This window comes from Oncorhynchus nerka, linkage group LG15 (genome assembly GCF_034236695.1).
Source record: "Oncorhynchus nerka isolate Pitt River linkage group LG15, Oner_Uvic_2.0, whole genome shotgun sequence".
NCBI lineage: Eukaryota > Metazoa > Chordata > Actinopteri > Salmoniformes > Salmonidae > Oncorhynchus > Oncorhynchus nerka.
In genome coordinates this window covers 87915488-87938506 of record NC_088410.1, presented here as the reverse complement: position 1 = coordinate 87938506, position 23019 = coordinate 87915488, and the positions used below count along the sequence as shown (strand labels likewise).

General features: G+C 44.7%; 1 protein-coding gene across 1 annotated transcript in view; it reads right to left on the bottom strand.

The window, feature by feature from the left end:
* The window catches only part of LOC115143476 (CTTNBP2 N-terminal-like protein), a 31768-nt gene extending 11973 nt beyond the window's left edge, over positions 1-19795 (bottom strand). Inside the window, 2 exon segments of the mRNA XM_029683944.2 lie at positions 10185-10292; positions 19710-19795. Of these exon segments, the coding sequence (XP_029539804.2) occupies positions 10185-10283 (99 nt within the window). The 5' untranslated portion in view covers positions 10284-10292; positions 19710-19795.
* Between the last annotated feature and the right edge of the window lie 3224 nt (positions 19796-23019).

Sequence of the window (23019 nt, the reverse complement as noted above, 5' to 3'; positions counted from 1 at the left end):
CACTGCAGTAGTCATCTTCCATCCACCCATCAGGGTGTAATAGTCATCTTCCACCCACCCATCATACTGCAGTAGTCATCTTCCACCCACCCATCACACTGCAGTAGTCATCTTCCACCCACCCATCAGGGTGTAATAGTCATCTTCCACCCACCCATCACACTGCAGTAGTCATCTTCCACCCACCCATCACACTGCAGTAGTCATCTTCCACCCACCCATCACACTGCAGTAGTCATCTTCCACCCACCCATCCACTGCAGTAGTCATCTTCATCACACTGCAATAGTCATCTTCCATCCACCCATCAGGGTGTAATAGTCATCTTCCAACCACCCATCAGTAGTCATCTTCCACCCACCCATCACAATAGTCATCTTTCCAACCATCTTCCATCCACCCATCAGGGTGTAATAGTCATCTTCCAACCACATCCATCATCATCTGCAGTAGTCATCTTCCATCCACCCATCTTCACCCACTGCAGTAGTCATCTTCCACCCACCCATCATACTGCAATAGTCATCTTCCACCCACCCATCACACTGCAGTAGTCATCTTCCACCCACCCATTACACTGCAGTAGTCATCTTCCAACCACCCATCACACTGCAGTAGTCATCTTCCACCCACCCATCACACTGCAGTAGTCATCTTCCACCCACCCATCACACTGCAGTAGTCATCTTCCACCCACCCATCAGGGTGTAATAGTCATCTTCCACCCACCCATCATACTGCAGTAGTCATCTTCCACCCACCCATCACACTGCAGTAGTCATCTTCCACCCACCCATCACACTGCAGTAGTCATCTTCCATCCACCCATCAGGGTGTAATAGTAATCTTCCACCCACCCATCACACTGCAGTAGTGATCTTCCACCCACCCATCACACTGCAGTAGTCATCTTCCACCCACCCATCACACTGCAGTAGTCATCTTCCACCCACCCATCACACTGCAGTAGTCATCTTCCACCCACCCATCAGGGTGTAATAGTCATCTTCCACCCACCCATCATACTGCAGCAGTCATCTTCCACCCACCATCCACCCATCACACTGCAGTAGTCATCTTCCAACCACCCACCCATCACACTGCAGTAGTCATCTTCCAACCACCCATCATACTGCAGTAGTCATCTTCCACCCATCACACCACCCATCACACTTCAGTAGTCATCTTCCACCCACCCATCACACTGCAGTAGTCATCTTCCATCCACCCATCACACTGCAGTAGTCATCTTCCACCCACCCATCACACTGCAGTAGTCATCTTCCATCCACCCATCACACTTCAGTAGTCATCTTTAATCCACCCATCATCCACCCATCAGTAGTCATCTTCCATCCACCCATCACACTGCAGTAGTCATCTTCCACCCACCCATCACACTGCAGTAGTCATCTTTAATCCACCCATCACACTGCAGTAGTCATCTTCCAATCCACCCATCACACTGCAGTAGTCATCTTCCACCCACTGCCATCACACTGCAGGTGTAGTCATCTTCCATCCACCCATCAGGGTGTAATAGTCATCTTCCATCCCATCCACCCATCACACTGCAGTAGTCATCTTCCACCCACCCATCACACTGCAGTAGTCATCTTCCACCCACCCATCACACTGCAGTAGTCATCTTCCATCTTCCACCCATCACACTGCAGTAGTCATCTTCCACCCACCCATCACACTGCAGTAGTCATCTTCCACCCACCCATCAGGGTGTAATAGTCAGTCATCCACCCATCACTGCAGTAGTCATCTTCCAACCACCCATCACACTGCAGTAGTCATCTTCCACCCCCACCCATCACCCACCCACTGCAGTAGTCATCTTCCACCCACCCATCACACTGCAGTAGTCATCTTCCACCCACCCATCAGGGTGTAATAGTCATCTTCCAACCACCCATCATACTGCAGTAGTCATCTTCCACCCACCCATCACACTGCAGTAGTCATCTTCCAACCACCCATCACACTGCAGTAGTCATCTTCCACCCACCCATCACACTGCAGTAGTCATCTTCCACCCACCCATCAGGGTGTAATAGTCATCTTCCAACCACCCATCAGGGTGTAATAGTCATCTTCCAACCACCCATCAGGGTGTAATAGTCATCTTCCAACCACCCATCACACTGCAGTAGTCATCTTCCACCCACCCCACCCATTACACTCAGTAGTCATCTTCCAACCCACCCATCACACTGCAGTAGTCATCTTCCAACCACCCATCACACTGCAGTAGTCATCTTCCATCCACCCATCAGGGCAGTAGTCATCTTCCACCCACCCAATACTGCAGTAGTCATCTTCCACCCACCCATCAGGGTGTAATAGTCATCTTCCAACCACCCATCATACTGCAGTAGTCATCTTCCATCCACCCATCAGGGTAGTCATCTTCCAACCACCCATCATACTGCAGTAGTCATCTTCCACCCAGTCATCTTCCACCCACCCATCACACTGCAGTAGTCATCTTCCACCCACCCATCACACTGCAGTAGTCATCTTCCACCCACCCATCACACTGCAGTAGTCATCTTCCACCCACCCATCAGGGTGTAATAGTCATCTTCCACCCACCCATGCAGTAGTCATCTTCCACCCACCCATCACACATGCAGTAGTCATCTTCCACCCACCCATCACACTGCAGTAGTCATCTTCCACCCACCCATCACACTGCAGTAGTCATCTTCCATCACACTGCAGTAGTCACCCATCAGGGTAGTCATCTTACCCATCACACTGCAGTAATCTTCCACCCACCCATCACACTGCAGTAGTGATCTTCCACCCACCCATCACACTGCAGTAGTCATCTTCCACCCACCCATCACACTGCAGTAGTCATCTTCCACCCACCCATCATCAGTCATCTTCCACCCACCCATCACAGCAGTAGTCATCTTCCACCCACCCATCACACTGCAGTAGTCATCTTCCACCCACCCATCAGGGTGTAATAGTCATCTTTCCAGTAGTCATCTTCCACCCACCCATCACACTGCAGTAGTCATCTTCCCCACCCATCATACTGCAGTAGTCATCTTTCCACCCATCATCTTCCCCACCCATCACTGCCCATCACACTGCAGTAGTCATCTTCCAACCACCCATCATACTGCAGTAGTCATCTTCCACCCACCCATCACACTGCAGTAGTCATCTTCCACCCACCCATCACACTGCAGTAGTCATCTTCCACCCACCCATCAGGGTGTAATAGTCATCTTCCAACCACCCATCATACTGCAGTAGTCATCTTCCACCCACCCATCACACTGCCATCTTCCACCCACCCATCACTGCAGTAGTCATCTTCCACCCACCCATCACACTGCAGTAGTCATCTTCCACCCATCACACTGCAGTAGTCATCTTCCACCCACCCATCAGGGTGTAATAGTCATCTTCCACCCACCCATCACACTGCAGTAGTCATCTTCCACCCACCCATCACACTGCAGTAGTCATCTTCCACCCACCCATCAGGGTGTAATAGTCATCTTCCATCCACCGATCAGGGTGTAATAGTCATCTTCCACCCACCCATCACACTGCAGTAGTCATCTTCCATCCACCCATCAGGGTGTGATAGTCATCTTCCACCCACCCATCACACTGCAGTAGTCATCTTCCACCCACCCATCACACTGCAGTAGTCATCTTCCACCCACCCATCAGGGTGTAATAGTCATCTTCCACCCATCACACTGCAGTAGTCATCTTCCATCCACCCATCAGGGTGTAATAGTCATCTTCCACCCACCCATCACACTGCAGTAGTCATCTTCCACATCCACCCATCACACTGCAGTAGTCATCTTTCCACCCACCCATCACACTGCAGTAGTCATCTTCCACCCACCCATCAGGGTGTAATAGTCATCTTCCACCCACCCATCATACTGCAGTAGTCATCTTCCACCCCACCCATCATCTTCCACCCACCCATCAGGGTGCAGTAGTCATCTTCAGTAGTCATCTTCCACCCATCAGGGTGTAATAGTCATCTTCCATCCACCCATCAGGGTGTAATAGTCATCTTCCACCCACCCATCATACTGCAGTAGTCATCTTCCATCCACCCATCAGGGTGTAATAGTAATCTTCCAACCACCCATCATACTGCAGTAGTCATCTTCCAACCACCTAGCAGGGTGCACTAAATTGCCTTGCCATAGATGGCCAGTGCCCAGTAGATGTGTGGAATGAGGTCTAGACACAACACAAGAATGCTCTACGGGGTCCTTGATTTCTGACATTTCTGTTCACCTGGATATGGTATAGTTTATTGTATTACTCAGGTTACTTTGTAATGTACTCAGTACTCAATACAACATATTAGGATGAGTGTCACGAATACCACCGAAGGTGGCTCCCCTTCCTGCTCGGGTGGTGCTCGGCGGTCGTCGTCGCCGGTCTATTAGCTGCCACCCATCCCTTTTTCCTTTTCGTTTGTTTTTGTCTAATTGTTTTCACCTGTTCCTTGTTGGGGTTTTGGGATGGGTGTTATTTAAGTTCGTTTAGCCCGCTGGTGTTTGTGCAGGCTTGTTGGTTGTTACGTTTGGTGATGTATCGTGTTTTGTTTTGGGTTTTCGCTGTCCAGTGTTTGTATCTAGGTTTTGGGTTGGTTTAGCGCCAGTGTTTTGGACCTGTTACGATTTGAAGGACATTAAAGTGTTTTCCCGTTCATTTCGCTCTCTGCATTTGACTCCTCACTCATTTCACTCACCCGCCGTTAAAATGAGCTTAGAAGTCTAGGCAGATTTGAGTTATGTTGTTGTCTATATGCCACATTTTGTACAGTATGTGAATGAGTAGAATATGTGGATTAATAGCCAGAGACAATCCTCAGACTGCAGAGAGATAAAGGATAATCTTTCCACAGCCAGACAGCCTTTCATCCCAGGCACATGGACATAAATTGGCTTAAGTGCTAGCGTTGTGGCAGTACATCCTGGCTACTAAAGTAGAGCTCCTTCCCTGGTTGGCTAAAGGATCTCTCATCAATTAAAGTCAGGTTAAATCATGCGAGGTCAGGTAATGAGAAACTGCTGTGCCAATTGGGGCAAGGAAATCTCTCGTGCCAGCTAGGGCATTACAGCCCAATGAGCCAGCTTAGGCACCCCTGGTTCCATTGGTGGCGACCCCCAGGTCCGACGTCACCAACAAAACAAACCCTAAAAAACTCCCTGATGCTTCTTGTAATGGTATTATCATTCTGTAAGGCCCAACACATGAGATTAGAAGCAGGTACAGGGAGTGAACCATTTAATACAGGAACAGCGTCTGGACATAAACACGACACAACAAATAAAGCTACTACAGGGAACAACACAGAGGAGCAGACATATATGCAGGGGCAATCAACAAAGTGATGGAGTCCAGGTGAGTCCAATGAGCGCTGCTGCGCATATTGATTGTAACAGGTGTGTATGATGACGGGTAGCGCCAGGAAGGGGGAGCAGGCTTGACAGCTCCACTCAATATACATGTTACCTACCCAACATGCTATCTCCCAGGTATAGCTCCACTCGATCTACATGTTACCTACCCAACATGCTATCTCCCAGGTATAGCTCCACTCGATCTACATGTTACCTACCCAACATGCTATCTCCCTCCACTCGATCTACATGTTACCTACCCAACATGCTATCTCCCAGGTATAGCTCCACTCGATCTACATGTTACCTACCCAACCTGCTATCTCCCAGGTATAGCTCCACTCGATCTTCATGTTACCTACCCAACCTGCTATCTCCCAGGTATAGCTCCACTCGATCTACATGTTACCTACCCAACCTGCTATCTCCCAGGTATAGCTCCACTCGATCTACATGTTACCTACCCAACCTGCTATCTCCCAGGTATAGCTCCACTCGATCTACATGTTACCTACCCAACCTGCTATCTCCCAGGTATAGCTCCACTCGATCTACATGTTACCTACCCAACCTGCTATCTCCCAGGTATAGCTCCACTCGATCTACATGTTACCTACCCAACCTGCTATCTCCCAGGTATAGCTCCACTCGATCTACATGTTACCTACCCAACCTGCTATCTCCCAGGTATAGCTCCACTCGATCTACATGTTACCTACCCAACCTGCTATCTCCCAGGTATAGCTCCACTCGATCTACATGTTACCTACCCAACCTGCTATCTCCCAGGTATAGCTCCACTCGATCTACATGTTACCTACCCAACCTGCTATCTCCCAGGTATAGCTCCACTCGATCTACATGTTACCTACCCAACCTGCTATCTCCCAGGTATAGCTCCACTCGATCTACATGTTACCTACCCAACCTGCTATCTCCCAGGTATAGCTCCACTCGATCTACATGTTACCTACCCAACCTGCTATCTCCCAGGTATAGCTCCACTCGATCTACATGTTACCTACCCAACCTGCTATCTCCCAGGTATAGCTCCACTCGATCTACATGTTACCTACCCAACCTGCTATCTCCCAGGTATAGCTCCACTCGATCTACATGTTACCTACCCAACCTGCTATCTCCCAGGTATAGCTCCACTCGATCTACATGTTACCTACCCAACCTGCTATCTCCCAGGTATAGCTCCACTCGATCTACATGTTACCTACCCAACCTGCTATCTCCCAGGTATAGCTCCACTCGATCTACATGTTACCTACCCAACCTGCTATCTCCCAGGTATAGCTCCACTCGATCTACATGTTACCTACCCAACCTGCTATCTCCCAGGTATAGCTCCACTCGATCTACATGTTACCTACCCAACCTGCTATCTCCCAGGTATAGCTCCACTCGATCTACATGTTACCTACCCAACCTGCTATCTCCCAGGTATCTCCACCAGATCTACATGTTACCTACCCAACCTGCTATCTCCCCACTCCGATCTACATGTTACCTACCCAACCTGCTATCTCCCAGGTATAGCTCCACTCGATCTACATGTTACCTACCCAACCTGCTATCTCCCAGGTATAGCTCCACTCGATCTACATGTTACCTACCCAACCTGCTATCTCCCAGGTATAGCTCCACTCGATCTACATGTTACCTACCCAACCTGCTATCTCCCAGGTATAGCTCCACTCGATCTACATGTTACCTACCCAACCTGCTATCTCCCAGGTATAGCTCCACTCGATCTACATGTTACCTACCCAACCTGCTATCTCCCAGGTATAGCTCCACTCGATCTACATGTTACCTACCCAACCTGCTATCTCCCAGGTATAGCTCCACTCGATCTACATGTTACCTACCCAACCTGCTATCTCCCAGGTATAGCTCCACTCGATCTACATGTTACCTACCCAACCTGCTATCTCCCAGGTATAGCTCCACTCGATCTACATGTTACCTACCCAACCTGCATCTCCCGCTCCACTCGATCTACATGTTACCTACCCAACCTGCTATCTCCCAGGTATAGCTCCACTCGATCTACATGTTACCTACCCAACCTGCTATCTCCCAGGTATAGCTCCACTCGATCTACATGTTACCTACCCAACCTGCTATCTCCCAGGTATAGCTCCACTCGATCTACATGTTACCTACCCAACCTGCTATCTCCCAGGTATAGCTCCACTCGATCTACATGTTACCTACCCAACCTGCTATCTCCCAGGTATAGCTCCACTCGATCTACATGTTACCTACCCAACCTGCTATCTCCCAGGTATAGCTCCACTCGATCTACATGTTACCTACCCAACCTGCTATCTCCCAGGTATAGCTCCACTCGATCTACATGTTACCTACCCAACCTGCTATCTCCCAGGTATAGCTCCACTCGATCTACATGTTACCATGTTACCTAACCAACCTGCTATCTCCCAGGTATAGCTCCACTCGATCTACATGTTACCTACCCAACCTGCTATCTCTCAGGTATAGCTCCACTCGATCTACATGTTACCTACCCAACCTGCTATCTCTCAGGTATAGCTCCACTCGATCTACATGTTACCTACCCAACCTGCTATCTCCCAGGTATAGCTCCACTCTAGCTACTTGTTAAGATCAAATCACATTTTAGTTGTCACATGCTCCGAATACAACAGGTGTAGACCTTATCGTGAAATGCTTACTGACAAGCCCTTAAACAACAACTCAGTTCAAGAAAGAGTTAAGACAATATTTACACAATAAACTAAAGTAAAACTAGTAAAATAAAAAAGTAACACAATAAAAATAATGAGGCTGTATACAAGGGGAGTCAATGTGCAGGGATACAGGTTAGTCAAGTTATTTTGTAGTAGGTAGGTAGGGGTAAAGTGACTATGCATAGATAATAAACAGCGAGTAGCAGCAGTGTAAAAAACAAATGGGGGGGGTCAATGTAAATAGTCCGAGTGGCCATTTGATTAATTGTTCAGCAGTCTTATGGCTTGGGGGTAGAAACTGTTAAAGAGCCTTTTGGCCCTAGACTTGGTACTCCGGTACCGCTTTCCGTGTGGTAGCAGAGAGAACAGTCTATGACTTTGGTGACTGAAGTCTATGACCATTTTTTGGGGGTTTCCTCTGACACAGCCTAGTATATAGGTCCTGTATGGCAGGAAGCTTGGTCCCAGTGATGTACTGGGGCGTACGCAATACCCTCTGTAGCGCCTTACAGTCAGATGCCGAGCAGTTGCCATACCAGGTGGTGATGCAACCGGTCAGGATGCTCTCGATGGTGCAGCTGTAGAAATTTTTGAGGATCTGGGGACCTTTTCAGTCTCCTGAGGGGGAAAAGGTATTGATGTGCCCTCTTCACGACTGTCTTTGCATGTTTGGACCATGACAGTTCGTTGGTGATGTGGACACCAATGAACTTGAAACTCTCGACCCGCTCCACTACAGCCCCATCGATGTTAATGGGGGCCTGTTCAGCCCGCCTTTTCTTGTAGTCCACGATCAGCTCCTTTGTCTTGCTCACATTGAGGGAGAGGTCGTAGTCCTGGCACCACACTGTCTTATCATTGTCGGTGATCAGGCCTACCACTGTTGTGTCGTCAGCAAACTTAATGATGGTGTTGGAGTCATGTTTGGCTACGCAGTCGTGGGTGAACAGGGAGTACAGGAGGGGACAAAGCATGCACCCCTGAGAGGCCCCAGTGTAGAGAATCAGCATGGCAGATGTGTTGTTGCCTACCCTTACCACCTGGGGGCGGCCCGTCAGGAAGTCCAGGATCCAGTTGCAGAGGGAGGTGTTTAGTCTCATGGTCCTTAGCTTAGTGGGCACTATGGTGTTGAATGCTGAGCTGTAGTCAATGAACAGCATTCTTACATACAGTAGGTGTTCCTTTTGTTCAGGTGGGAAAAGGCAGTGTGGAGTGCAACTGAGATTGCATCAACTATGGATCTGTTGGGGCGGTATGCGAATTGGAGTGGGTCTAGGGTTTCCGGGATAATGGTGTTGATGTGAGCCATGACCAGCCTTCCAAAGAACTTCATGGTTACCGATGTGAGTGCTACGGGGCGGTAATCATTTAGGCAGGTTACCTTCGCTTTCTTGGGCACAGGGACTATGGTGGTCTGCTTGAAACATGTAGGTATTACAGACTCAGTCAGGGAGAGGTTGAAAATGTCAGTGAAGACACTTGCCAGTTGATCCACGCATGCTTTGAGTACACGTCCTGGTAATCCGTCTGGCCCCGCAGCTTTGTGAATGTTGACCTGTTTAAAGGTCTTGCTCACATCGGCTACCAAAGAGCGTGATCACGCAGTCGTCCGGAACGGCTGGTGCTCTCATGCATGCTTCAGTGTTGCTTGCTTTGAAGCGAGCATAAAAGGCATTTAGCTTGTCTGGTAGGCTCGCGTTACTGGGCAGCTTGTGGCTGGGTTTCCCTTTGTAGTCTGTGATAGTTTTCAAGCCCTGCCACATCCAACGAGCATCAGAGCCGGTGTAGTAGGATACTTGTTACCTGCCCAACCTGCTATCTCTCAGGTAGTCCTCTTGTCAGTAAACAGAATGCGCAACTCGAACCAATGTTCTCATTTGTTTCATGCGCTTCATGGAAACTCCTCGGACATAAGTATAAATCATAGTTATATCTCTATGCGTGGACCTCACATTATACTCAATGGGTAGCATCATTGAGGGGCATTGGGGCCCTGCCTGGAAATGAAACAAGGGAAAAGACTGGGGAGAAGGATAGCTCTTACCCTGAGGGCCTCAATGACCAGGTCACGGGCTTCCAGCTCTCCTTCCAGGACACTGAACAGCATTAGCAGCTCTGGCTTGCTCAGGCTCTCCATGTTCATCTGGGACTCCTATGGGCATGCCGGGGAGAGGAGCTGGGTCAGTACCATGACATACACTGTCAATAAATTAAAATATAACAACACGGAAGTTATGTGCATGAGATGAAAATGTTTTTTTTGTTGCTTTGTGTATGAACAAGATATTTGGATAAGATGGCCAATACTGTACTTAAGTTAAAGAACCCTTGAATCCTTTGGGTCATTGTGGATAACTATAGATTTTGAATAAACTTTTAAAGGTGCAGAAATTAGCACAAATCTGACAAAGACTTTGATATCAGGCAACATTTCAATCTAAGAGGTCCACTATTTAAACACTGGATACATTTACCAGGCCCAGTACCTTTGTTAATAAAAGCTGAAAGCTTTGATAAACTGAGAGAAAAGCACTGCATTTGCCATTCACTCTCATGGTTCACTTGTCTTTGTGAGGAGCTTGTGAACGTCATACATGTGGAGACAAATGCCTCACACACACTCAAATGTATGTAGTTCTGTCCTTGAGCTGTTCTTGTCTATTGATGTTCTGTATTATGTCATTCTGTATTATGTTTCATGTTTTGTGTGGACCCCAGGAAGAGTAGCTGCTGCTTTTGCAACAGATAATGGGGATCCTAATAAAATACCAATACACCAACATATGGTGAGCAGACAGAGACGGAAACTCTCAGTCCCAATCCGTATATATACAGATTTTTCCACATAATTGTCGAAAAGATATTAAGTAACTGCCCACATTCATTCCCATATTCGTTCATATCGAGACTCAACAAGTTGTGCTTTGGGATCCTCTCTCCCTCCAACTTTTGTTTTGACCCCTTTAGAATTAGTGGTTAAAAGTCAGGGGAGAGAATTTTTGAGATGTGTTGTGGTCTCTTTGTAGGCTCCATGCATTTTTTACTTGGTGCAGCTGCCCTGGGTCTGTTGACAACACTGTGGTATCCACACCTCAAACATACAACCACACTCTGGCCAGCCAACACATGCAGGCCAGGCTTTGGAATCAGCGTAGTTCATTCAGTATCACACTAAGCAATGGGATCCTTCAAAGAGTTCACAGAAACTCATGGTGAGCTCATTAGGATATTATTAGTAAGTTGGAAAGAGACCGTCAGACTTGACAAAATAACACTAAATAATAAGTGTATTGGTCGCGCACTCAAATTTGCAGATGTTATCGCAGGTGCAGCTAAATGCTTGTGTTTCTAAATGCAGTAATACATAGCAACACAAAACAATACACACAAAATCCAAAAAGCAAAAAGAAAGAAATTACTCCAGAATATAAATATAAATCATTAGGAACACCTGCTCTTTCCATGCATAGACTGACCAGGTGAATCCAGGTGAAAGCTATGATCCCTTATTGATGTCACTTGTTAAATCCTCTTTAATCAGTGTAGATGAAGGGGAGGAGACAGGTTTAAAAATGATTTTTTAAGCCTTGAGGTAATTGAGGCATGGATTGTGTATGTATGTCATTCAGAGGGAAACTGGGCAAGGCAAAAGATTCAAGTGCCTTAGAACGGGGTATCGCAGTAGGTGCCAGGCGCACCGGTCTGTGCCAAGAACTGCAATGCTGCTGGGTGTTTCACGTTCAAAAATGTGTGTATTAAAAATGGTCCACCACTCAAAGGACATCCGGAAAACTTGACACAACTGTGGGAAGCATTGGAGTCAATATGGGCCAGCACCCCTGTGGAACGCCCTGACAAAGTGTGTGTGTGTGTGTGTGTGTATATTTTTGCTATTTTCTACATAGAAGAATAATAGTATGGACATCAATGAAATGAAATAACACACATGGAATCATGTAGTAATTAAAAAGTTATAAACAAATCAAAATATATGTTCTATTTGAGATTCTTCAAAGTAGTCACCCTTTGCCTTGATGACAGCTTTGCACACTCTTGGAATCCTGGTTTCAACTGTACCCGGGCAGATGGCAGACGGCAGACAGCGTGAATTGCTGATGTCAAAGTTCTGAACTATTTTTGAACTATTTGAAATTGTTGCATGTTGCGTTTATATTTTTGTTCAGTGTATATAATGTAGGGCTGACCCCATTTAGTAGACTGGTCGATTTTTTGATTGATAGGCTGTTGGTCGACCAAGATTTTTTTAGTCGAGCAGTGGCAAATGTATATATATAAAAAAATGATTCACACCTGTCCATTACACCAGTATCATCAGTAGTACATTTACCATTAATTACTATATTTCTCATCTACAATGTTTGTTTGGTTATGGTAATTTCTGATAATGCATTCAATATATTATTATTATTAATATTATTATTATATCTTACTGTTGACATTGTAGGAGTGGACACGTTGTTTGCAGAGCGCAAGTAAACAAAGTTATTTTTACATCTATAGAGAATGACAATAGTTCCTCAATGTAGACTATTTAAAAAATCTTTCCAGCTCTCTCCCTTTTGAGAACCACTCAGCATGAAAGGGGAAAAAATGTCCGGCTCTGATCCGGTGGAATCGTCATAAAATAGGCCTACTTGATTACTTGTCGGGAAACTCTGAGGACCCCGAATATTTTATACAATGTTGCAAGTTGGCTAGCAGAGCTTCTGGCCAGACCAAGTTGATACAATGTTTAAAGTTCCTTGCAGACAAGCCATGTGTAGCCAATGTGATTTAAATGATATATATTTTTATCAGGATATTTTCCACCTGCGGGCTGCAATGTTTTTTATTTGTTGGCTTTATGTACAGTGGCAAGAAAAAGTATGTGAACCCTTTGGAATTACCTCGATTTCTGCATAAATATGTCATAAAAATTGATATGATCTTCATCTAAGTCACAACAATAGACAAACACAGTGTGCTTAAACTAAAAACACACAAATTATTGTATTTACAAAAGTATCTCTAAAAGCCTTAATGTTCATCAGTCCACAGTAAGATGAATTGTCCATAAATGGAGAAAGCACTGTTGCTACTCTCACTATGAGTGGCCGTCCTGCAAAGATGACTGCCAGAGCACAGCGCAGAATGCTCAATGAGGTTAAGAAGAATCCTAGAGTGTCAGCTAAAGATTTACAGAAATCTCTGGAACGTGCTAACATCTCTGTTGACGAGTCTACACTAAACAAGAATGGTGTTCATGGGAGAACACCACAGAAGAAGCCACTGCTGTCCAAGAAAAACATTGCTGCACATCTGAAGTTCGAAAAAGAGCATGTGGATGTTCCACAGCACTCCTGGCAAAATATTCTATGGACATATTAAACTAAAGTTGACTTGTTTGGAAGGAACACACAACACTATGTGTGGAGAAAAAAAGGCACAGCACAGCACACCAAAATCAAAACCTCACCCAACTTTAAAGTATGGTGGAGGGAGCATTGCTGCTTTGCTGCCTCAGGGCCTGGACAGCTTGCTATCATCGACGGAAAAATGAATTCCCAAGATTATCAAGACATGTTGAAGGAGAATATAAAGCTATCTGTCCACCAATTGAAGCTCAATAGAAGTTGGGTGATGCAACAGGACAACGATCCAAAACACAGAAGTAAATCAACAACAGAATGGCTTCAACCGAAAAAAAAATATGCCTTCTGGAGTGGCCCAGTCAGAGTCCTGACCTCAACCCGATTGAGATGCTGTGGCATGACCTCAAGAGCGGTTCACACCAGACATCCTAAGAAAATTGCTGAACTGAAACAGTTTTGCAAAGATGAAAATGGTCCAAAATTCCTCCTGACCGTTGTGCTGGTTTGATCAGCAACTACAGAAAATGTTTGGTTGAGGTTATTGCTGCCAAACCAGTAATTAAATCCAAGGGTTCACATACATTTTCCACCCTACACTGTTAATGTTTACACGGTGTGTTCAATCAAGACATGAAAACATAGAATTGTTTGTGTCTCATTAGTTTTAGTAGACTGTGTTTGTCTACTGTTGTGAATATTAAGATCAGATCCAATTTTATGATCAATTTATGCAGAAATCCAGGTAATTCCAAAGGGTTCACATACTTTTTCTTGCCACTGTAGACTATTTTTTACATATTGGAAATGGTAATAGAAGTTACTTTTAGATTTGTAACATTTTAAATTAGATTGAATGTTGATTAACCACATGATATTGATTTTGAGATATGAAAACTTTATTAAAATGAAATGAAACTGTTCCATGAAAAAGTGCTTATGAAAATCATGACTGGCACGCAGATCAGCAGAAATGGTACGGTAAATTGGCACTCCAAATGGAAAAGGTTTCTGACCGCTGGTATAGCCTATTACTGGAGCAAGAGCCAACTTCAGGAGCGTAAGAGCCCATTTATGCTTGATCCGAAAATATGTTCGAAAGCGTCGTATTGATGGTGTGATGCAATTGCAAAGAGTCCGGAGGCATGCAGAGGCCAAATTGAGCTCTGTATCACATCGCTGAGCGCCTCTGAAAATGTTTAACAATGAGGAGGGCACTTATAGCTCTGGATTGACATGATTGGTTGATGGTAGGTGAGGGCGGGATGTCCTGTATAAACACAAACTCACTTCCTTTGACAACTTCCTTCACAACAGTTCTGCGCTGCTCGGTGAAGTGCAAGAAGTATGAATGTCCTGACTTCTGCAGAGGCCGCATCACCCTAAATGCTGCACGGCCAATGCAGACGGCAGAATGACCATGCAGCGTCTTTAACGGCCGAATCTGCGAAGCCCAGCAGCAGAGGGCAGCGGGAGGAAGAGGGTCGGGAACAGGTTTTTTTCTTCTGGTTAGTCAATATTGATCTCTGGTTCCTTCTTTAGTACTTTGTGTGTCTTCATTTTTAATCGCAGTGCTTAAAGCATCAGACAAGCTCAGTAGCCTAGATGATTTTATTCAAACATAGGGTGTGTCTATATATGGAAAATACATGTTTTAAAATTTTGACCAATCGATTGGTCGAAAGTCAAACGACTCTCAGTCGACCAAGATTTGTTTTAGTCAGGGACAGCCCTAATATAATGGTGTGTAAAGACAGTATGGACAGTATATGAATAGAGAAGGGATCTACAGCAGTAGTTATATAGTATGATCCTTGAAAATCATTTATTTTATATGCTGATGAACCGATGTTGATAGGGCCAGTTGTTCCTGACCAGGAAATACATCTAATCAACTCCTAAACAATAGTGTCACCTCCCCCAATCAGCATTCCCATATCTGATTTATCCACGGCAAAAGCAGAAGACCTAATACCCTCCGTATAATCTGCCTGCCTCAGTCTCTCAACTTTATTAGTCCCCCAGCTCCGACCACTAAGCATTCAGCAGGCCTGCTCCTATACGAGTTCTGTGGTCGCTCAGTAGAATTTTCCACATGGTGAAGTCATCAGGAGGGGCCAGCCGGAGCTCAGAGCGCTGCATAATGAGATGGGAGCCCAGGGGGCTTTGATTGTGAGTTGCTACTGTACTGCATCATGGGGGCTATGAAGCTCTCCCAGCATCCCAATAACTAGACACTTGAAATATCTGAATGGACATAGTCTGACTCTAGACTTTACGGGGTATGAATCAATTCCCTTTTCTGAGCTCTGTGACAGTAGCAAAGGATGCATCAGCAGAAATAGCATGGCTTGATCTGAATCTAATCACACAAAGTTATTACTCTAATACATTATGGTTCATTCTGGCAGTTTCATCCCAGATCCAAGCACACACTGTACTGTAAAATATCTATGATCTGTAGATGGGTATTCTCCAGACACTCATGGCTTGGTTTGTGTTCTGACCACATGGCTAGCAAGCCAATTGAAATCCCCACCTCCTTCAGTCTTGCTTTTACAGCCTCGCTAATTTCACAGCCACTTGTAACCTGTCTGAAAATGTGTTCTTATTGTTTTTGAAACACGTTAGGCCAGATATAGCCTACATGTGATTTTCACACTTTAGTAAATAATTTTACAATAATTTTTTCTAATCCTTCGTTCTTGAAAACATATGACTGAAAGTACGCTCACTAGTAATGTGTTAAATATATAGCATGGGCATGTTATTGAACGCATGGGAAACCCAAATATTCCCACACTTCCTAAAGAAATGCCTGCGTCTATAATCCCTTTTTATCCCTGTTTGTTTTAAGCCTAGTCAGCCATGTTCCCCATGTAACACACTTCTGCCTGAACCTCGGAGGCTCACTGTCTGTCTGTCTCCATCCATCTGCCCATGTAACACACTTCTGCCTGAACCTCGGAGGCTCACTGTCTGTCCATCCATCTGCCCATGTAACACACTTCTGACTGAACCTCGGAGGCTCACTGTCTGTCTGTCTGTCTGTCTGTCTGTCTGTCTGTCTGTCTGTCTGTCTGTCTGTCTGTCTGTCTGTCTGTCTGTCTGTCTGTCTGTCTGTCCATCCGCCCATGTAACACACTTCTGACTGAACCTCGGAGGCTCACTGTCTGTCTGTCCATCCATCCGCCCATGTAACAAACTTCTGCCTGAACCTCGGAGGCTCACTGTCTGTCTGTCCATCCATCCGCCCATGTAACACACTTCTGCCTGAACCTCGGAGGCTCACTGTCTGTCTGTCCATCCATCCATCCATCCGCCCATGTAACAAATTTCTGACTGAACCTCGGAGGCTCACTGTCTGTCTGTCTGTCTGTCTGTCTGTCCATCCGCCCATGTAACACACTTCTGACTGAACCTCGGAGGCTCACTGTCTGTCTGTCCATCCATCCGCCCATGTAACAAACTTCTGCCTCTCGGAGGCTCACTGTCTGTCTGTCTATCCATCTGCCCTGTAACACACTTCTGCCTGAACCTCGGAGGTCTGTCTGTCTGTCCATCCATCCGCCCATGTAACACACTTCTGCCTGAACCTCGGAGGCTCACTGTCTGTCTGTCCATCCATCCGCCCATGTAACAAACTTCTGCCTGAACCTCGGAGGCTCACTGTCTGTCTGTCTATCCATCTGCCCATGTAACACACTTCTGCCTGAACCTCGGAGGCTCACTGTCTGTCTGTCCATCCATCCGCCCATGTAACAAACTTCTGCCTGAACCTCGGAGGCTCACTGTCTGTCTGTCTGTCTGTCTGTCTGTCCATCCATCCGCCCATGTAACAAACTTCTGCCTGAACCTCGGAGGCTCACTGTCTGTCTGTCCATCCATCCGCCCATGTAACACACTTCTGCCTGAACCTCGGAGGCTCACTGTCTGTCTGTCCATCCATCCGCCCATGTAACAAACTTCTGACTGAACCTCGGAGGCTCACTGTCTGTCTGTCCATCCATCCGCCCATGTAACAAACTTCTGCCTGAACCTCGGAGGCTCACTGTCTGTCTGTCCATCCATCCGCCCATGTAACACACTTCTGCCTGAACCTCGGAGGCTCACTGTCTGTCTGTCCATCCATCCATCCATCCGCCCATGTAACAAATTTCTGACTGAACCTCGGAGGCTCACTGTCTGTCTGTCCATCCATCCGCCCATGTAACAAATTTCTGCCTGAACCCTTGAGGCTCACTGTCTGTCTGTCCATCCATCCGCCCATGTAACAAACTTTTGACTGAACCTCGGAGGCTCACTGTCTGTCTGTCCATCCATCCGCCCATGTAACAAACTTCTGACTGAACCTCGGAGGCTCACTGTCTGTCTGTCCACCCCCCCCTCTCTCTTTCTCTCTTTCTCTCTCATAGCACACAAGTAGCAGATGCCAGGGGCTAATTAGTGAAATCCCTTTGGCCTGCTGCACACTGTCTGAATGACTCAGTCAGTCACTGCGGGTCACAACAGACAACAGACAACTCCTTGTATAAAGAAACGTATCAAGAGACTCGATCAGATTACAAAGAGATAACTAACATTCATTTTTTAAGTCTGCAGCATGCTGTCTGTGTGGGGTGTGCTGTGCAATAATTAGATTTTCACTATCATGTCAGTGTTATTACAAATAAAAAACACCTTTTACAAAGTCATTATAATTAATTGATTTCCTACTGGTTTATTCCCATAAAGTCGGATCTAATTTCAGACCTTACAATGACAGCTTAATGAAATACTAGCTACCCATCTGTGATACATCAAAACTATTGGATAAGATAGGCGTGTAGTCTTGTCTAGGTGTGTGCTCTTGTCTATTTGTTGACACAATGTTACAATGTAAAATGCTAGTGTGTGATGTTACATATGTTATATAAACATCACCAGACAATAAATAGACAAGACTGTAGAAGATACTTGTTCAGTCACATCATATACAGTAGCCTGGATCCCATCATATAGACTGGTTCCCGTCATATAGCCTGGGTTCCCGTCATATAGCCTGTGTAACCAATGTGAAATGGCTAGCTAGTTAGCGGTGGTGCGCGCTAATAGCGTTTCAATCGGTGACGTCACTCGCTTTGAGACCTTGAAGTAGTGGTTCCCCTTGCTCTGCAAGGGCCGTGGCTTTTGTGGAGCGATGGGTAACGATGCTCCGTGGGTGACTGTTGTTGATGTGTGCAGAGGGTCCCTGGTTCGCGCCCGGGTATGGGCGAGAGGATGGTCTAAAGTCATACTGTTACACCTGGTTCACGTCATATAGCCTGGTACATGTCATATAGCCTGGTACATGTCATATAGCCTGGTTCACGTCATATAGCCTGGTACACATCATATAGCCTGGTACACGTCATATAGCCTGGTACACGTCATATAGCCTGGTACATGTCATATAGCCTGGTTCACGTCATATAGCCTGGTACATGTCATATAGCCTGGTTCACGTCATATAGCCTGGTACACGTCATATAGCCTGGTACATGTCATATAGCCTGGTACATGTCATATAGCCTGGTACATGTCATATAGCCTGGTTCACGTCATATAGCCTGGTACACATCATATATTCACATCATATAGCCTGGTACACGTCATATAGCCTGGTACACGTCATATAGCCTGGTACATGTCATATTGCCTGGTTCACATCATATAGCCTGGTACATGTCATATAGCCTGGTTCACGTCATATAGCCTGGTTCACGTCATATAGCCTGGTACACGTCATATAGCCTGGTTCACGTCATATAGCCTGGTTCACGTCATATAGCCTGGTTCATATCAGTACATTAAGGACAGACTAGTATGTCTGCCAAATATAAAACAGAGAAACCAGAATGAAGCATGAATCAAATATGATGGGATATTTATATTAGCCAATCTTTGATTATAGGCTATCATTCAGGATATTTTAGAACTTGCCCAAGTCATTCAGACAAATCTGAAAGTGTAAAAACATTGAAGACGCTATAAAACCACTCTACGTTTAGTTTTAGAGCATCAATGTTCATTCATTCTAGTTTAATTGTATAGGCTACTGAAGATAAGCCATAGTCATATAAGGACAAACAATTATAGGAGTTATTACAACGTAGCTGTGCAGATTCGAGTGTCTGGCCAATTATAATAATATAAAAGTTTATCTTCGTCATTCAACATACCTTCTATGTCTCTTCAATGCCTTTGTAAACGCCAACATGAACTTTAACAATTGTCAAAGATTGTCTTGCGTCTTCAGCTGTCGATAGCGGAAGAACTCATATGTGACATATCCGTCAGCCTATAGGCAAGGCCGAATTCAGATTGTTGACCTATAAGATTAGTCTTGTCTACCTCAGACGCAGAGTCAGGGAAAGGAAGCTGTCGCATGGGTTTTGGAATTTGGACGAATTTCTTTGTGTAGACTTTTTTCGGCAAATCTTTGCCTCTTTCAAAAGTCTTGATTTGTTAATTTCCTGTATATTTCCCGTTGCGTTAATTTACCTTGTATCTTACAACCTGTGGTGCTTCACTTGAAAGTACTATTTTGGTTTTATTCTCAAGAGTGTTTAGTTGTCACGTATACGTTTTGAGTTCGCATTGTCAGCACACAAAAATATTGAAATATGTAAGGTATGTTGTGATTTTTATCAAATAGCAAGGACTGCGCCGAGACCAGGGAACATTCACGTTTATACAGTATCCTATTATAGGCTACCTCAATTTAGACTCAGTTCAAATAGGCTGTCATAATGTTTCCATAATAACATAACACTTTATTCTTAACTGTCCTAAAATATGCACTTTGAATACTTCAATAATCCTATATGACAAAATTAAATTATCAGTTTAATCATGAGCTTTATAAAGTGATCTGATAAAGGGTCAATTATTGTTATTTTATTGCTATTGTTATTTTTATTTAAGGTGGCTCACATTAGTTTATTTCTGACTTTATAAACCAGTTGATCATTTTATTGATCATTATTACCCCCACACATTCATTTGTTTTTTTATTTTATTGCTATTGTTATTTTTATTTAAGGTGGCTCACATTAGTTTATTTCTGACTTTATAAACCAGTTGATCATTTGGGCTATACCCAATGATCATTGGCTATACCCCCACACATTCATTTGTTTCCCATACAAACATAACATTAAAATCCCTGGGATTCTTAGCAGGATTAGTAGGGATTGCAGTTGCCTCCTGATCCTCTCAGATAATCCTACCTGTTGTTACAACACGCCACCTGGTGGGTAGAGACAACACGATTCTGGTGTTTTTAAGATTTAAGGTGATTGTCATCACTGAACCTAAAATCCCTAGCTGTGGTTCAGACTTCAGATCCTGTTTGGTTTTGTGATTTTTGTCCCAGTACGTCATCATCTCACCTGGCTGAGAGAGAACAAAAAACAGTCAACAGAGCAGTCACTCCAAATGCAGGTGTTGACTTGCCCGTGACGAGAGATTCTTCTCTGTGACTTCAGACAGGATTGTCTCATACATCAAACCATGTGTGATGTCTTACTCATCAGCCTTTGGCTACTACCTATGTCTTCTCTGGGTCTAAGGCACTGTGCTAGAGGGGTAACTACAGACCCTGGTTAGATTCCAGGCTGTAACACAACTGGCCGTGATTGGGAGTCCCAAAGGACGGTGCATAATTGGCCCAATGTCGTTAGGGTTTGTAAGGCCGTCATTGTAAATAAGAGTTTGTTCTTAACTGACTTGCCTGGTTAATTAAAGGTTAAATTAACAATGTTATTTCAATATCCTCTCATCAGAAAGTTTGATTAGTGACTGGGAATGCTTCTTAACATTAGGAAAACAATACAGTGATGTACTCTTTAACAATAGGGAACATATTATTGCAGGTCTATGCTATGATGGTTCTTATTCACACAAAAGCATACACCCAGTGAATTGTATGAACTAAACTTTTTTCCAACCTCGTTTATCTCAAGAACCTCTGTTGCCTATTGCAATACACTATATTTGCCAGTAGAGAGCAGTGTTGTGTTATTCAAGCCAAGCCAACGAATGGCCTTCATGCAAATGGGGGCTCTTCCATAGAACCCTGTAGGCTTTTCCACCTATCACCAGTAAACACAAGTTACAGTACTACATTTTTTGGGGGGGATAACCACAGGACACTAAAGTCAAAGCAATGCTCACCCTTTTAAAGTATATAACATAGTTATATGTATATATACAGGTGAAGTCGAAAGTTTACATACACTTCGGTTGAAGTCATTAAAACTCGTTTTTCAACCACTCCACAAATTTCTTGTTAACAAACTATAGTTTTGGCATGTCGGTTAGGACATCTACTTTGTGCATGACACAAGTAATTTTTCCAACAATTGTTTACAGACAGATTATTTCATTTATAATTCATTGTATCACAATTCCAGTGGGTCAGAAGTTTACATACACTAAGTTGACTGTGCCTTTAAACAGCTTGGAAATTCCAGGAAATTATGTCATGGCTTTAGAAGCTTCTGATTAGGCCAATTGACATCATTTGAGTCAATTGGGGGTGTACCTGTGGATTTATTTCAAGGCCTACCTTCAAACCCAGTGCCTCTTTGCTTGACATCATGGGAAAATCAAAAGAAATCAGCCAAGACCTCAGAAAATAAATTGTAGACCTCCACAAGTCTGGTTAATCCTTGGGAATAATTTCCAAATGCCTGAAGGTACCACGTTCATCTGTACAAACAACAGTACGCAAGTATAAACACCATGGGACCAAGCAGCCTTCATACCGCTCAGGAAGGAGACGCGTTCTGTCTCCTAGAGATGAACGTACTTTGGTGCAAAAAGTGCAAATCAATCCCAGAACAACAGCAAAGGACCTTGTGAAGATGCTGGAGGAAACAAGTACAAAAGTATCTATATCCATAGTAAAACAGGTCCTATATTGACATAACCTGAAAGGCCGCTCAGCAAGGAAGAAGCCATTGCTCCAAAACCGCCATAAAAAAAGCCAGACTACGGTTTACAACTACACATGGGGACAAAGATCGTACTTTTTGGAGAAATGTCCTCTGGTCTGATGAAACAAAAATAGAACTGTGTGGCCACAATGACCATCGTTATGTTTGGAGGAAAAAGGGGGAGGCTTGCAAGCCAAAGAGCACCATCCCAACCGTGAAGCACGGGGGTGGAAGCATCATGTTATGGGGGTGCTTTGCTGCAGGAGGGACTGGTGCACTTCACAAAATAGATGGCATCATGAGGAAAATAAGAATTTGTTGTTATCTGACTTGCCTAGTTAAATTAAGGTACACTTTAAAAAAACCTGGCTCTGCCAGATGGAATGGGACAAAATTCATCCAACTTATTGTGGGATGTTTGTGGAAGGCTACCTGAAACGTTTGACCCAAGTTAAGCTATTTAAAGGCAACGCTACCAAATACTAATTGACTGTATGTAACCTTCTGACCCACTGGGAATGTGATGAAATAAATAAATCATTCTCTCTAA